The sequence below is a fragment of the Gossypium arboreum genome, chromosome 1 (assembly GCF_025698485.1).
Source record: "Gossypium arboreum isolate Shixiya-1 chromosome 1, ASM2569848v2, whole genome shotgun sequence".
Classification (NCBI taxonomy): domain Eukaryota; kingdom Viridiplantae; phylum Streptophyta; class Magnoliopsida; order Malvales; family Malvaceae; genus Gossypium; species Gossypium arboreum.
The window spans coordinates 6,555,386-6,573,065 of record NC_069070.1 but is presented as its reverse complement, the minus strand read 5'-3'; the positions used below and the strand labels follow the sequence as shown (position 1 = coordinate 6,573,065).

Sequence of the window (17,680 nt, the reverse complement as noted above, 5' to 3'; positions counted from 1 at the left end):
GTTTCACAGTTCCCAAGTCATTTTTCAATCTTCTAATCATGATACTGATGACTAGTTATAATCGGCTCATTTGATTAAGTTTGTGTCGGTCAGATTGTTGGTTGAGAAAATACATAATTAAATTGGATTTAACTGACTTTTTTTTTTATTTGTTTTAACCGAATTTATCGAATCTGTCAACATTAAGTTGGTTAAATCCAAATTGGTTAACGTCGGAGGCTGTCAATTAAATCTGGTTGATAATTATACTTAACTCGAAAAACTTGACTCTTAAATCAAATAATTCAAACCAAAAATAAATTGAACTTTGAAAATTTAAACCTAAATTGAATAACCCCAAAATTAATCAACCTGCTCAATTGACAGGTGTATCTACAAGTAGAGGACCTCAGCTGGAGCTCCTTCCCCATCAATAGAAGATAAACGTTGTTTCAGTAAGAACAAAAACTCTCATTTGGTCCAAAAGGAAAACAAAACAAAAACAAAAATAAAAATGTGGAGATAAAAGGAAAGGATGACAAATTACAAAAAAAGAATATCAGTTGATATGGGGATACACCATTCGGCTTTGGTTTAACTTGGGTAGCTGCAGACGGTTATTTGCAACTGGGAACTATCCTCCGCATCAGTGTATTGTCTAATGAAAGCCCTTCTCCACCAAACTTCAAATGCTCTCTGGATATTGGGACAATCATCCCCTTTATTCAGAAATCGGTCGAACCACTTCAGCAAAATAGCCTGTTGTTGCCTCATAGATAGCGTAAGAATTGTGTGGCTCAATCCATCTTCTACTAGTTTCTTGTCTACCGATTTAGATGCTCTTCTCATCCACCCAAAATCATCATAAAGTGCTTCCAACCATGTCGCCAGCAGCAAGAACCGGCTTTCTTTACCTACCAAGATGTTTCCTCTACCTATTGCAATACATAGTTGAGCGGTGATCCTACTGATTTCGTGCCGGTACATGGTAGGGATCTTTGAATGAAGCTCTGCAAGTTCCCTTTGATCTGCCCACAATTTCACAAAGTCGTTTGCCATTCTCTTTTCTATTAGAATATCAACGATCCACTGCAAATTGTCAGCTTCTCGAGCTATTTCAGCCATTAAAACTCCTCGATCTCGCCTACTACTGTCAATTGCCGTAGCTTCAGATAAGCAGAGAACAAGAGAACTGAGACATCTATGACAGAGATGATAAAGGGTGTCTTTCGAGACATCAAACCGATTGTCATCATCAAATGAATCTTCTCTAAGTAACCGTGAAAAAAGGGTCTTCATTTCTCGACGAGCTTTATCATCCTTGGCTTGAAGAACACCACTAAGAAGGTTCAAGAGGATGCCATCCGATCTTGCAGAAGTAGATGGTTCAGATGATACTCTCTGAAGAACTTCAGTCATCGACCCATCAAGCTCAAGTTGGCTGAGATGAGATACAACTTTTTCCTCTTCATCCTCAGACCACGGAACAGCTTCCAAATACTCCAAGCAAGAACTAATCCCTGCATCAAACATAATGGCTGCAGAAACCTACAAAACAACAAACACTAACATTACAAATGCCTTCACTTCAACACAAATAAGAACGAATGCAAACTTGTATATATATATATATATATCATAAATGGCAATAATATAAGCAACGTGGTAGATATAGCCAAAGAAAAGATCCTCTTGTGGTTGATATTTGATTCATCAAAGAACCTAAACATGCCTTAGCCATAGTTAAGTGGTTCGGCACATGACAAACACATGAAATATACAAATTACAGGGCTTTTCTTTTGTACTCTCTCTCTCTATGTATGTACGCATATGTGTGTATATATATTGCAGATATAACAACCAAAGCAAAGATCCTTTTGTGGTTAATATTTGGTAGATCAAAGAACCTAAATATGCCTTAGACATTGTTAAGAAGTGGTCAGGCACGTGATATATATATCTATGTATGTATATATAAATTTCTTTTCTTTTGTACTATACAATTCACTTTTGCTTCAATTTCAAGGAAAAGTTTGGCCAAGAAAACAGACATCCATTTTAAACCTGTCTATAATAAAATTTTTCCATAGATTCAAAAAAACTTAAGCAGCAAGCAAACGCTCAAAGGATTTTGCATGAACTAAAATCAAACTAAATAGATTTTTTTTACACATTAAAGAAACCCCAAAATTCCTAATTGGCTAAACATTGCATGAAGATATGAACTAAAAAAAGAAAAACTTGCAGTGAAAGAAAAAAAATTAATTAGAATTTAGGATTAAAAAAAGTAACTATATACCTTAAGCAAAGCCAAGACTTTGGTAACATTTTCACCAATCAACCTCTTCTTTAGATCATCACAATACATCAAAACAACAGTTTCAACATAAACCTCAACATCATCACATTCACTGATTTCCACTGTGTGAGACACTCCTTTCTCTCTCCTTTGACTCAACTTTTCAGCAAAGAACCTGCTTTTCTCAGACAAAACCCTCCTGTGCACATCCATTGCCACCCTATAACCATCTCTTGACACTACGGTCAGCTTAACATCACTTAATCCTAGCCCCCCGTTCTTGAAGTTATAGGCTTTGAGCTCAGTTAGGAACTTAGCAACTCGGCGTTGGGTCTTTTTCCGAGATTCTTCAATGGTTTTGGACCCACGGAGGGCTTCCTCTGACATCATCTCGAAGAGCGTCGGGTTGTTGTGACTCGGCCGAGCTGACTCTGTTGTTGGAGGAGGAGGAGGAGGAGGAGGAGATGAGGAAGGAGAATAGGGTCTTGATGAGAGAGTTGTTCTTGATGGAGAGAAAGATAAAGAGAGTGTTGGGTCTGAAATAAACCCTTGTTTTATCATTGTTGATACTTCTCTTGAAGCCATTGAATTAACCCCTCCAGAAAAAAAAACTTTTCAATAAATAATATATTATAAAAAAACTGGGTTTTTCTTGAATTCAAGGGAGAAAGAAAAAAAGGAACTATTTTGATACCATTGATTGTTAAAAAGAAAAAAGAAGCTTGTTGAAAAGTGTATAAAAAAAACTGAGTTTTCTTAGAATCAAGAAAAGACGATTGATTTCTTGCCAAGAAGGCAATCCTGGGAATGAAGGGCGGGGGGGGGGGGGTTTCTTGCAAAGAAGAGGGATTTTTATTTTCCTGGGAAGTTGAATTTTCTCGGGAAAGTAGAGAGAGAGAGAAAGAATCCAAGAAGTGGAAAGCTTTGGATCTGTGATTTAAGAGTGTGTGCCACTCACTGTAAAGTAGCAAAGCATTGGCAAAAGAGTGTTCTAATTAAGGGGAAATGCAGAAGCTTAATTAACCTTTTTTCTGTCTAATTATAGTTTTAGTCCCTATACTATATTGAAAATTTAAATTTAATCCTCTATTTTAATTTGATATAATTTAGCCTTTTATTTTCATCCAAATTCAAACTATTATGACTTGTTGCCATTAAACTGATGATATATTTATTAAAATAAATATAAATTTATTATTGATTAAATATGATTAATTAAATTTTCATATAATCCTAATTGATCTAATAATAATAAAATCTATGTATCATCACTTTAATAATAACAACTAAAATACTATCAATTTTGACCTACTAATATCTGACAAAGGTATTAAAATATAAAGTTGAGGATGATAAAAGGAGACCTTTTCTTTTTCCCATTGCATAAAACCTAATGTAGGGAAAAAGAAAGGAAGGAAAATGAAGAGAGAGAGAAGATTGGAGATTACTTGGGTACACGTGTGAACACGTGACTTCTGTGATTGATAATGGGACCTCCTTCACTTCATTCATTCATTTGCCTTAACCAAGACATCACACTTGTCTTTCTTGAAACTTCAATCTTCTCGTTACCTTCTATCATTGCCTTTTATCTATTCTTTTTACTATTACTAAACTACGACACTTGAATTTTGTGTTAATTTCCACGATTGATTTTTATGGAATTAAATATACAGTGATAAAAGCAAACCTTGGTTTTATGCAATGAAAGGGTATTGTTGCAGTCCAACCGTAACAAATGGCTTTTTTAAATATCGAATTTACCTTACAAACTTTATGTCATCTTTATTTAGGTCACTGTGTCATATGTATGATTGCCCCTCTGCCTTGCTGCTTCTTCTCTTTTTGCAGAGAATGGGTTGCACACTTGTCTTTACAACATCCTCCTTTTCCTGCAATTTTCACATATAATCCAATCCAATCTAAGACAAAATATTTATATATATACATGCATACATGGTAATTCTTAAATGGCCTCATTTAATATACCACGTCAAAGTGAAAAACGAAAAACAAAACAAAACAGGGTGAATGAGGTTGTCGGCCATTATTTCACTTGAGACATCTAATCAAAGATGAGTCTCCACCTAAAATTAATCGGAATGGATTTACGGTTAATTCGATTTATAATTTTTAATAATTATTATTGGATCAATGGTAAAATCATTTAATCCCGAATTAATAGTTGAAGCATTGAAATTTAACCATAAAATTTGATTGAAACATTGGATTGTTTGAGTAGAAGAAATAATTCGTTGTTTCCCGGTGGATTTGATTGCGATTCTCTTTCACAATAAAGATCATTGTTAGGGATATAAGGGGACATGAAGGACAGGGATGTAGGGCAAAGAAGGGGGCACAATGTGTTCAAAACAGTACACTCAAAGAAAATTATGGTGCTTTTAAGAATCTAAAGAATAACCCCCAAATCTCCTTACCTGTACTGATGATATAAAGAAATTAAAAGGAACAAACTGATTTTTATTTACCAATCAACAGGAAAATTACATTTTAATCCCAAAAAAGGAAAAAGGAGAATACAACATAATGCTAGCATGAGAGAAACACACAACATCTATAAAACCAGAAGCCTCTAATGGTGAAGTGATAAAGCATTCCAAGCTTCTCAGAAAATATTAGTTTGTAAGTCCTGTAATTGAGGGTCCATTGCTTTATCTTCTTCCTTCGTAGTTAATTCAGTTGCAGAGATGGGAACTTCAAGCTCAGGTGGAGTCTGGGAGGGCATTCAACAAATGTCAACACAGTTAAGAATCTAATGATAATATGGAAAGTGGATTGGGGCAATTAAACATCAAAAACAAGAAATAAACATGATAGCTATTCTTCACACTGTGTGTCAATTGGGCAGGCAGTACTATAGTTTTTAGATCGGTTTTGGGTAGTTTTGAATTCAGATCATTTGAGTTTGTCAGTCTTTAGTTACTTGTTAGTGTCATTTAAGGTTTAATCATTTCGGGTTCACAACATTATTTATTCAAGTTATTTTTAAGTTTAGATTGAACCAATTTAAGTCGTTGGTGAGTAATGGTCAAATCAGATTGAATTAAATTCATATTCGAATTAATCAAGTTAAATTTATAAATTCAAATCATGATTGTCAAATATTTAGATTATACCCTCGAGTTTAACTTATTTCATAGTCTACGTGATGCAACCCTTCTTTTAAACATCTTTCAATATTAGCAGAGCTATACTTGCACATACTAACATAACTCACCCAAGTTTATGAATCGAATAATGTTAGATTATGCTATAAAAAGTTCATTTAAATGCAAGGATAACGAAATTACCATCCAGCGAACGAGAGCCCAATTTACACCTTTAAAGAATGGATGTCGCTTGATTTCATTGGCCCCTTCACGTGCACCTAATCTGTTCTTTGGATCTCTATGCAATAAGCGGTACATTAACTGCTTTGCATGCAGACTCACCTGTTTTCACTCAACCAAAAAAAAAAAAAAAATACTTAACCCTAGCCATAGCAATACTTGCTTCAACTCCAAATTAGAGCACATCAGTTGTGGGAGTTCTATATATAGTCATCTCCCTTGCTGAAACACCAGATTTCTGAAAATTAATTACTTTTTTTTCCTATATATTGGATTATATATAACGGTAAGGGGTAGGGGTTGTCCAAAGATTGAAGTGAGACTGATGTCAACTGAAGACTTGAATATAAATCTTTTGTCAGTCCACTTGTATTTGAAGAGGGAGTAATAAAAGAGAGATTTGAAGACACAGGATTTTACTTGTATACTTTTGGGGAATTTAAGGTCTTTTTGAAGAACATTGGCAAATGTCTTCTGTCGTGTCTTTCCCCTGAATGGTGTATATCCATACAGCATTTCATATAGAAGAATGCCTGAAATAGAACAATAAAAATCAATATGAGCAACTGAAAAGAGAAGTAGAATTTTCATTTAATTATAAACTACAAAATTTTGTATTAACTGAAGGCATGGTTTCTTCGTGTTGGTGTGTTTTGTTATGTCATAATCATGCTTTAAGGTATTTATTAAGTTCCTAATATCGATAAAGTTTGAAATATTCATACATTAGTATTTCGTGTTTTAATTACACTTTTCGTGTTAGTGTATGTTCTAACCATGATCTGAGTAGGAAACTTCCTTCTAAAAACATGCAAATTCGGATTGTGACTAGCTTTATAAGAAAACAAAATTACCTAGAGCCCACCAGTCTACTGCACTGGTATGGCCTGCCCCAGTGATAATTTCCTGCAATAATCAACAGTTCAAGAATGAGCATTCAATAAGGAAGAAAACAACTCCATAAGAACTATAAATATTGATGTGAAATGACAAGAAACAAACCGGAGCAATATACTCTTCGGTTCCCACAAAAGAGTTCGATGCACGCATTGGTTCGGCCATAAAGATCGGATTCTGTTGGCTTTTCTGCCGTTTCTTCTTTTCATCTGTAGCTGGAATCAGCAGCTATAAAACACAGCTCAAGTTCATCGGATTTTTCTATCATAACTTCGAAAACATGGTTAACACAGTGTTCTTGAAGACCCCGAAGCTTAGAATTAGATACCTGAGGTTTGCAAGACGTCAAGCAAGATAAATCAAAATCGGTCAAGGCTACATGCCCATTGTCCTGGAGTAGAACATTTTCAGGCTTCAAATCTCTGTATATAATCCCTGTAAGAAGAGAAACATAATCACTGTAAGAATTGATCGATCACTTAATTAATGCTATCAGATTTGTTGGTATATTTGAGTTTTAACCAACCTTGACAGTGAAGGTACTCCAATGCAACAACCACCTCTGCAGCATAAAATCTACAGTCATAAAGAACTTTCAGTGTTAGTTCCATTCCAACACAAACTTGGCAATAAACTGGAAACCCCAGAAATGTTTATGTTATATGAGTCTATGAGACAATCAGAGATTTTCAAAACAAGGTTAAGGTAGTGTTTGTTATGGTGAAAAGATAATTACCTTACTGCATCTTCCTTCATGACCTTCGTTGGTTGTCTATCCAAAAGCATGAAAAGTTCACCACCAGGACAGTAATCCGTAATCAAACAAATATGTGTTTTGGTCTGAAAAGTATCTGAGAGTTAGAATTTTTATGTCATCATATAAAGAAATCATGTCAAGAAATGATGAAAGACCAGCTATAAAAGCAAAAGCTCAAGAAATTAGACAGTAAAGTTTCTTCATATTGAAAAAAGCATCTAATATTTATATCAATAAATTATATTTCAAACTATTTATTTGACTAACCTGAAATGATGCATATAATGCTGGAAGAAAAGGGTGGTCCAACATATCAAGAATTTCTCTTTCTGCACAAGCTCTATGCACCTATAGCAATGGAAGGCAAGTGCATCACGTAAGCAAAAATGAAGGATGTCCATTGTACTTGGACCATGGAGGGCATTGAAACTTGGGAAATTACAGCTAACATTGAACATTTAAACTATCAGGCTTATCATTAGATAGCAAACAAATGAAAATCTTGGAATTTTTTTCAAGCTTAATACTCATAATAATGCAATTTTAGATACCTTGTTTCGATTCAGCATAACACCTTTATCCATAGCTTTCATCGCAAAGTACAGGCCAGTGCCACACAGTTCCACCAAATGAACACTGCCAAGAAAATATAAAAACAATAGCTGATATTAAGAATTTGTATGATAGACCATACATTCGTTATCCTGCAGAATTTAAGTATAAAAGAAGAGCGGAGTAATTAGACAAACCTGCCAGTGTCCCCTGATCCCAATGGTTTTACGGGCCTAAAATGTTTTAGACCTATCTTTTCTCCACTATCAAGTACCTATAAATTACAACAGATTAAGGCAAATCGAGCTTTAGGGTCCCGGAAAAGAGATCATTTTGAACGATACTTCGGGTGTGCATATATGAAAGAATAATAATACCTTTTGAATAGCTTTCCAAGAGGGACTATCCTTTCTGTGAGGTTTAGGGTGAACCACCTTGGAATGACTCATCCATAAATCTTCTGGATTCTGCAGGTAGTGAAATATCAAATATTTTGTAAGGTTCTTGTAACACAAAAGAGGTTTTCATCTGAAAACGATCAATTTTTGAACCTTACCATGTTGGCGTCCGGAAGTTCCCTCACTGCTTCATCAACATTTTCTGCAGTTTGTTTCACCTGCAAGCAGGGATTATACTAATTTGTCATAACAAACCAACAAATCTATAAATATTTGATAGAACACTCAAGAAAATTCAGCTATTCACCTAAAGAGAAATACAGACTTTGGTGATAAAAAGAGGAAGATTAGCATCAATAAGCACATCATAAGTTGTGGTAATAATGGAACCAAGTTAGAACATAAGGATCTAGAAAGCAAGAAGAAACGAGTAAGAGTTCAGACCAGTTGTTGACCCTCTTGTGCAGCAGTATCAGGAATACTATTATGAAGTGGATCGACTTTGGCACTGCCGTCTAGCTGCACTCCGATAAAATACTGAACTTCTCCCTGTTAACAGAGGCCAAAAAGGAAACAAGAAAATCAATGAGAATTTTGTTCATTAGTCCAGAAAGTCATATATAGCTGAAATTTGATCATCTGCACATTAAAGGAGTTATATGGCAACATGAAACATGTACATTCCACTCCGAAATATTCGAGGATTTTACCTTCTGATCACGCATAGGCTGTAGATGGAACAGATTCCAGAACTTCTTGCCTGAAATGTGAACAAAAATCTTAAAATAATTATAGGACTAGGAAGATAAACTCCTTAAATACAGAAAACAACTTATATGCATGACATGAATCTGGAATATTGAAGATTAGGCATCATATTTAAAAATGTTCAAGCATACCACTCTTAGTGTAGTTGATTAGCTGCACAGTTACTTCTGTCTGGTTATCGATTGCCTCTCGAATCTTCCTTACAGTAGCTGGATCAGTTTCAGGGCCTTGTAGAAACCTATAAGGATTTAACCATCACACAAAGTTAACCCCATTTTAGTTGAAACTCATATATATATGTTCAGCTTGACTTCAAAAAGAATATGATTTAAGTTCATTCTTTACCAGCTTTTCAAACGATTTAAGCTATCATCTTCCATACACTTTAAATTACCAGCTTGTTCAGAGACATACCTGCAGTTTCTGCCCAGTATTTCTTCACGACTGTACTCTGTCAGCTCCAAGAAGCTATCAGATGCAAAGATCTGAACATAAAGATCAAGTTGAAACATTAGTTTCTAATCTGCATGCTCAACCATTAAAACATATATATAGGGTAAAGTTGAAAGGCTTACAATGGGATTATCAGGCAACCTTGGATCAGTAATGACAAAGTTTTTCTCTATACGTTCAAGTGTGGTGGCCAAATCAATACCCTTCCTCATTTCCTTTTGTCTAACTTTGTCATCAACACTGTCAGGCCTCTCATCATCATCATCATAATCACTTTCATCCTCATCAGCATCCACCAATAGACTATTGTCAAAGCTGTCAGCCGTATTCTGGCTTTTCCTCATAAGCCTGGAATGCATGTAACCAAGTGATTTTTTTTAAAAGCTACCATTAAAAAAAAAAAAGTACAGATAGGTTTTTTTTCTATAATACCCCATGAAAGAAAGACGGCTAGATTTTCTGGGTTTCTTTTCTGGGACTTCACTGATACGTTCCATTGACATTCGAATACCCCCATTGGAGTTCCTTCTATGTGGAGGTACGTTTTCTGAGTTTCGCCTTCCCATGGATACTGCTCCTTCACCATCATCATCACCGCCTGATTTTCTAGTGAAAGGACCATTTGATGATTCACTGAGTGAACGAGGTTTCCTCACTGCTTCCACCAGCTCAGTGACTGACCCGGCAGCTATGTCCTTTTGCCGGGCTGCAATAACATCATTGTACTAGCTCATATCTTGGTAAGTGAAAAAATGCCATTACGTTGTCATGCATGAATTATTATCTGAAATCTTCCGAGTATTAATCAAAAGTATTTGTATTACTGATAGTGTACATTGAAAATGCAATAAATATAAATATTGTCACTCCTAATGTTTTCAAGTTTCAAACCATGGTAAAATAATTCATATTTAATGTGTTAAATTATTTTTGAGGTTTAAACTTAACAACTATTTACACATTTGAGCTGAACTTTTTTTATCTAAGTTAGTTATCAATATTTTCTTGAAATCTATAAAATTTATGTTTTGAACAATTGTTAAGTAAAAATTCAATATGAGAAAATTACCAAATTCATAGATTAACTTAAAAAGAATTTCAAGTCTCAATATATAAATAATTGTCTAATTTAAAATTAATATAAAAATAATTACTAAATTTAAAAATTAACATACACTCGTTGTATAAATTTATTTATAAACTATCAAAAGCCGCCAACTCATCAAAATTTTTAAAATAAATTATATGAACTTAAACATTTTAATAATCTAAAAGAAAAAGAGAAAGATATGGCAAAATATATATACCATCGTATCGAATCAAAGACTCGGGCAATCCATTGGGTCGCGTCATCTTTTCCTTGGCCCCTTCCGTATGCTTGCTCACCTCCACTTGCATTCTGCCACATCACCAATATCATATATTAAAAACAACAAAATCAACCATATCATCACCAATCAGACAGCTGAGAATAGAAGCCCCACTTTTTGATCACCATAAAAGAATATGAATCTTGTGGGTGATTATTGATAACGAATGCATGTGATCCAGCCCCCACCAAAATTACTTTAGCAATTATATGATGCGACACTGGGACACAAGACACATGTAACGACAATGCCCCCAGTTCCGTTTTCTTCTCTTTGTTCTTTCGAATTTTCATGTGCCCATGTCCTTACAGCAAACATTATCCTAGGCCTAGTTACCACCTATTCTATATAATTCTATTTTAGTTAATATCACGTGTCAGCTAGATGTCAAATTTAATTAAAAATTATTAAAATATTCTTTTATTTAAATAATTCTTCTTGGAATGTAAAATTCTTAAAAGATTTGTAACTTCACTTAGACTTACGAAAATAAATTGTATTTTTTAGAATATGAGTTAAAGCCCGTGTTTTAATATTCAAAGTATTATCTAACTCAATTTGATTCACTTTCAAATTTATAATATATTGTTCTTTTCTTTTATATATTATACAATTTATATTATATAAAAATAAATATGTTATACTATAACATAAATAATAAAAATATATATTAAATTGTCTTTAGTAACTTAATAAAAGGAAAAAAAATAAAGTTGGTAAAAGTTAGGAAAGTGAATTTTTATTTTATAAATGTAAGTTAAAAATTGAAAATTAATAATTAATTTAAAAAAAATAGTTACGAAAAATGTATAAAAATTAAATTTAGTTTTTATGTTGTGTAAATGTATCCTTCCCATATATACGTTTGCAGCTTTTCTAGAAAAAGCAAATGACAATTAGAAAGCGAAATCTTTTATTTAGGCATCTTTTTAGAATTATGGACGGTAAATATATGTTAAATCTTATGATTTATGTAAACTAAAAACAAAGTGAAATATTCAATATAAAGTTTTAAAATTAAATATAATAAAATAAATTGTAACTTCCAATTTATAAAAAATGATTTTAATATATTTGTAATAAAAGATATGATCAATATATTTTGAAATTATTATAGAAAATCATTAAAACTAAATAATTGTGTAAGATATGGACATCATTAAAATACAAATCAAGGATTATTTGTAAATTTTTTATAATTAAGAGAGGAAATAGAATTAATTAAAATCAAGTCCAAATTTTCATGTCAATTATATAAATCAGATAGTAAATAAACACACATAAAAGTAATAAATGAAAAACTAACCCAATGAACTTTAATACTTTTCCATTTTCGTCCTTGATGGGTGCAATTGTAAGAAGATTCCAAAAAGGCTTCCCATCTTTCTTGTAATTCAACAATCTCCCACAATAATTTCTCCCTGCCTGCAATGCTTCCCTAATCTTCGCCACATCTTCAGGGTCCGTACCCGCTCCCTGTAAAAACCGACTGGATCCTCGACCCACCCAACAACAACATCAAAATGTCAATTTTACCCTCCCACGGCTGTTATTACAGTTAAAAGAAATCAAGTAAAAGCAGAAAGTTACTACATCAAAATTTAGGATTTAGTTTTTTTTTTTTTTTTAATTTTACATATTTAGGTCCTCTTATCTCATAAATGTGAACAATAAATCCAAATTGTTAACTTCTGTTAATTGCGTTAAGATGCACATTAATAAGAGTAAGAGAATCAAAATATATCGAATTAAAATGACAGGATTAAATTTTGAGTTGGTTTGCAATAGAGGGATTAAAATTATAATTAAAAAGTAAATTCACATAAAAAGGGTAATTTACCAATTCCTGCCTATGACCTCCTTAGAAGTGTATCCAGTCATCCTGAAAAACCCGGCACTTGCGTAAAGAATCGGGTAATCGGGTTTGGTAGCATCCGAAACAACAAACGTTTGTTGAAACGTTGATAATGCATCCTTTAAGTCCTCCGATACTCTAGGGAACCCTCTCTCCTTGCTGTGTTCATTATCCGATTCTTCGGAGCTCCGAACCGAATTATTCGAGTTCCTACGAGAAGTACCCGGTTTGGAGTTCGGCTCATCCCCGCCCGAATTCCTAACACCAACTCCCTGCGGTTTACCCGTTTCGTTATCCGTTTTCAGTACCAGCCCCCATTCCGCAGCTCTCTTTGCAGCCACCCCGGCTTCATCCGAAGGTTTCGGGCTCGCAGTGATGTTACAAACGAGCGGTGATGATGCTAATGAAGACAGGGCGGGCGACGGAGCAGGAGCGTTCGGTTCCTTGAGTGCCATCCATGATGTTATTATTTCTTCGGCCCGACCCGACTTGGATTCGAGCTCGGAAGTGCGAGTGTCAGCTTCTTCCGCGGTACTATCACGTTGCTCTATCAAGTTTTCCCAAATGGGTTGAGGGCGAAATGCTGGGTTAACGGGTCGGGTCGAGAAAGTTGATGGATTAAACACTTCTAGTGATCCCCTTGAGTCCCTTGGCAATGGTGGGATCAAATTTGATTGCTTGGATGATTTTTCCGTTGATTCCATTTCTGCATAAAATTTCAAAGTTAATACAAACTATACTGAAAAAATAAAAATAATGAAAAAATCTAAGTCTGATTGTGATTTTGGTCCCTTTATTTTAATTGACATAATTTGATACTTATCTTTTATTAATATTATTAATAAATCTAAATTGACAAGAAATTCACATCAGTAGCTAACAAACTTATATATTTAGATATAGTAAAAACATTAGAAAATTAAAAGCTAAAAAATACAAATTAAATCTCAAATTTGAATATAGTAAAATATTAATATTATAATTTAATCCAAAAATATATATACCTACATAGTTTCTTTTCTATCATGCATTGAAGAGGAAGGAAAACCCATTATAATTGATAGCCATGCAAATATTATAAATTTCCAGCTGGAAATACATTAAAAAATAGTTGATTTTTGGCTCCTTCCATGTCTTATATGCCAATGTTTCAATTTCAATATCAGTGGTGGGGGCATTGAAATGAACTGGACTATGAGAGGTTTTTGGAACTGAATTATGAGGGTGATAAAAAGTAGTCTCATAATTTCATAAGTTCTCATTTTTCAAACTATATATATTATAGGGGATTTTCAGTTCATTTCAAGTAGCTTCCAATTATTAAATTTCACGATTGTTGAAAGACTTAATCATCATATAAATAGAAATTTCCTGAAAAGAAAAAGAAAAAAACATTTCAGTAAAACTTTAGGAGCAGATAAGAAAGATTTTCTGGCAAATTGATTTAAAAGATGATATGCATATATTTTAGAGCCTTACTCTTGGATTCAGATCATAAAATAAACATTTTGAAGTGGAAGATTTCAAGAGAAAATCAATGCAACTTACGAAATAATAAAATGTGTAAATTAAGTAAACAAAGAGCTTACCTGAAGTGAACTGAGCTGATGACAAGTTGAAGTCTGCACAACAAATAGCTTAGGAGAAGATCGTGGAAGAGAAACTACTTTTTAACGCCAACCAAAAGGGAAAAAAAATGATATCCCATACCTCTGGGCATAAAATTCACATGGCCCATTAAGCTCGAATCCCTATAACTCAATCATGAATCCCTATAATATAGGGGGGGGTGTTTGTTTTCTTGTATCTAAAATATTTTCCCCAGAAAAAGAAAATCAATCACTCACTCACTCTCACTTTCCTCACTGATTGAGTATTTGAGTGATGCTTTGTGTTTGGAATTTACAGTCTGGAAATGGGTTGTCAAAAAAAAACAAAAAAAAAAAAACCAACAATAGAGCAAAACCGGAATCAGCAGAAAAAAAACAGAAGCAAATTTCTGAAACATGTCCTAATTTCAGGACTTTCTTTGTTTTCTTGGGGTGTCTCAGTCTCACCAATAAGCACCCAAAAGCTTTTTTTTTTTTTTTTTAAGGATAATTCGTATAGTTCCATGATTTATCATCATCATAAAAGCGATCAAGACTTTTTTTTTCTTTTTTGTAAATAAAAAAAAAAAATTTAGGTACGTCCTTCAACTTAATTGCAATTTCTTGGAATATGTTAATTTGGGTTTTAAAATTTTGATTATTTTAAATTTGTCACTTAGATTTTTATTATTAAGAGGATATAAAACTCAAGATTAAAATTATTTATAGACATTTCAAGAACAATTTCTAATTATTCGAGGTCTAAATTAAAATTATACTTCAAATATTTTCTCTTGCTAATTTCTCCTCGACATTTATTTAAGTCATTTCGGAAATTTTTAAAATTGAATATTTTTAATTTTGTTTTTTCTATGATTACTTAAATTAAATCAAATTCAAATTCAGGAAAATTTGGTATAAAATTTAGAAAATTATTGGCTAACATAGAGGGACATGTGGCATAATTGGGTTGGTGTTTGGGATTTTCAGCTTGAAAGTTAAACGAATGTGAGTATGAAATATGAAGGGTCCTTTTAGCCTATCAGAATCTAATTTTCTTATCTTTTGTTTTCTTTGTTTATCCATTTTAACTTTTTGTTTTCAACTATAAAAGTACATTAATTAATTAATTAATTATAAAAACCAAATTGCCTACAGTTGCTTCAAATATTGATTTTGATTGAAAGGGAATGGTTATTTTGTGGGTGGAATGCATGCATATCTTTTTGAAGCCATGATTAATTTATGAAACTCTTTTCCTAGAAAGTATACAGTTTTACTTTTAATTTTTAAATTAATTTTACCGATTAAGTTTTATCTCAGTTGATATTGATATTGTTGTTAATATAGGAGAACATAGTTATTGGTAGTTCTAAACATTGCATCAAAAAATATAGACTAAGAATCGTGATGCTACACTTATATGAAAGGAAGTAGATAAAAAAAATACAATAAGAAATAAAATGTATGATTCGAAACTAATTAATAATAACTAGAAACCCTATCACACGCGTATGCGTGTGTAAACCACAAATATAGAACATGAATGTTTGTTTAAAAATAACATACAATAAATTATAAAACGTATACATTCAAACTAATTAACAATAACACATTAAATATGTATGATATTAAAATTTTAAAAAAAGTTTAAATTGTTAATTATTAATATATATAATTTGATGGAAGTAATAAAGTGTGCATAATAAAATTAAAATGGATAAAAATATGAAAATAATGATTTAGTCCTGTGATAAATTAAAAGTTTTATTAATGCAATTGGTTTGAGTTCGAATCTCATCATATGCATGTTTTTATTGATTTTTTCAAAATAAAAGGATAAAGTACCCTTAAATAATATTACTTATTTTGAATACGGAAGGACATTTCTGTAATTTTCTAACTAAGTTGGTGTTCGATTGACTCGTGACACTGACTCAACCAAGACTTTAAATAACAATATAGATATACAACTAATAGAGGTAATAAAGTGTCCATAATAAAATTAAAATGTATAAAAATATCCAAATAAAATTTTAGCTAAATGGTAAATTAAAGAGTTTAATAATGCAATTGAATAAAACTCATCATATGCATATTTTATTTTTTAAATGAAAAGACTAAAATACCCTTAAATAATATTATTTATTTTAATTACTAAAGGGTGTTCCTTAACTTTCTAACAATTGGTAATTCAATTGAAGGTGACACCAATTCAATCAAAAGCTTAATAATAATAAGACTCTTACAAAATTAAAACATTTAATTAAGTCTTTTTAATATTTGATTAAAAATATTTTTTATTTTTTTAAAATAGTAACTTAATTTAAATCAGTTTAACTCAACATGTTTAATTTTACCTCCAAAATTTATAATTTTATCTTAAATTCCTTAAACAAATTTATTGACTTCTCTTTGTGAATCAATATATCCAGAAACATATTCTTTTTTAAAAAAAATACAAAGTGAATTAGGTCACAAATATCTCTTATAATATATATTTTAAATAATTAAATTAATTAGGTTAAATTATGGTACTGGTCTTTTTATCAAATTTAAATTTAATATTTAATTTTATGTAATTTGAACTTCTAATTTTTATAACGTTATTAATTAGTTCAAATAGTTATCGTTAACCATTTGAATTAAATAATGATATTATAAAATAAAAAATTAAATTATACGAAATTAAATTACAAAACTAAAAATCTACATATAAAAAAATCAAAACCGAAACTTGAGCAATCAATTAGTATTTGTTAATATGACTTGCATATTACTAATAGACCCTTGAAGATAGTAAATTCGAGAAAGTTTGGATGCATAATATTCTACTCCAAGAAGTTAATTAAATAACATCTACTAATACTATGTTTAAGTGTTTGATTAAATTAGTGTCATAAGTCAATCGGATGTCAATTCTTTTAGTAAATAAAAATATTACTACGAAAGTTTTTTGTATTTATATATAAAATGTATAAAATAATATATGATAAGACTTTTTGTTAGAGGATTACAATTACAATTATAGTATAAAGATATGTCTGACCAACTATAATGTGGAATCAACCCAATATAAAGCACAATGGACGGAAACCAAAAACAACTAAACCAAACCCACACATGGTATGCACCAATGGCGCATCTATGGCGACTAGCAAGGCCCTACCGCCAAAAAATTAAATTAATAATAGTAAAATTGTACTTTATCTCCTTAAAAAGATATAATTTTGATTTAATCATTAATATATAAGGTATTAAATGATAAAATTATATTTTTACTATCGTTAAAATATATAATTTAATTCTGCTTCAAATTTTTTTAACTTTATCTCGATGTACGCACAAAATGAGATAAAAAATCACACAATATAATCGTATATGATAATACTTGAATCTAATATTAAAATCC

General features: G+C 31.9%; 2 protein-coding genes across 7 annotated transcripts; both read right to left on the bottom strand.

The window, feature by feature from the left end:
- Window positions 1-300: 300 nt before the first annotated feature.
- LOC108461388 (BTB/POZ domain-containing protein At5g60050) lies at window positions 301-3,253 on the bottom strand. The gene is made up of 2 exons (XM_017761227.2): window positions 2,280-3,253; window positions 301-1,527 (listed from the first exon to the last, which is right to left on the bottom strand). The coding sequence occupies exons 1-2, from the start codon at window positions 2,862-2,864 to the stop codon at window positions 574-576; spliced, it is 1,539 nt and encodes a 512-aa protein (XP_017616716.2). The 5' UTR covers window positions 2,865-3,253; the 3' UTR covers window positions 301-573.
- Window positions 3,254-4,739: 1,486 nt separating this feature from the next.
- LOC108464175 (phototropin-1) lies at window positions 4,740-14,842 on the bottom strand. 6 transcript variants are annotated; one of them, XR_008281409.1, is made up of 24 exons: window positions 14,390-14,830; window positions 14,269-14,301; window positions 12,665-13,385; window positions 12,131-12,313; window positions 10,762-10,853; window positions 9,887-10,160; window positions 9,577-9,802; window positions 9,416-9,486; window positions 9,133-9,239; window positions 8,944-8,993; window positions 8,678-8,782; window positions 8,392-8,451; window positions 8,213-8,302; window positions 8,033-8,109; window positions 7,835-7,919; window positions 7,551-7,631; window positions 7,263-7,366; window positions 7,053-7,102; window positions 6,855-6,961; window positions 6,632-6,754; window positions 6,484-6,535; window positions 6,058-6,162; window positions 5,591-5,731; window positions 4,740-5,013 (listed from the first exon to the last, which is right to left on the bottom strand). XR_008281409.1 is itself a non-coding variant. In XM_017764321.2 (24 exons), the coding sequence occupies exons 1-24, from the start codon at window positions 14,415-14,417 to the stop codon at window positions 4,906-4,908; spliced, it is 3,081 nt and encodes a 1,026-aa protein (XP_017619810.1). In that variant the 5' UTR covers window positions 14,418-14,842; the 3' UTR covers window positions 4,740-4,905. The 6 variants fall into 6 exon arrangements, 5 of the variants coding, with proteins under 5 accessions (XP_017619810.1, XP_052882749.1, XP_052882755.1 ...); XM_017764321.2 differs by having other exon boundaries at window positions 6,050-6,162; window positions 14,390-14,842; XM_053026789.1 differs by lacking the exon at window positions 14,269-14,301 and having other exon boundaries at window positions 6,050-6,162; window positions 14,390-14,838.
- Window positions 14,843-17,680: the final 2,838 nt, after the last annotated feature.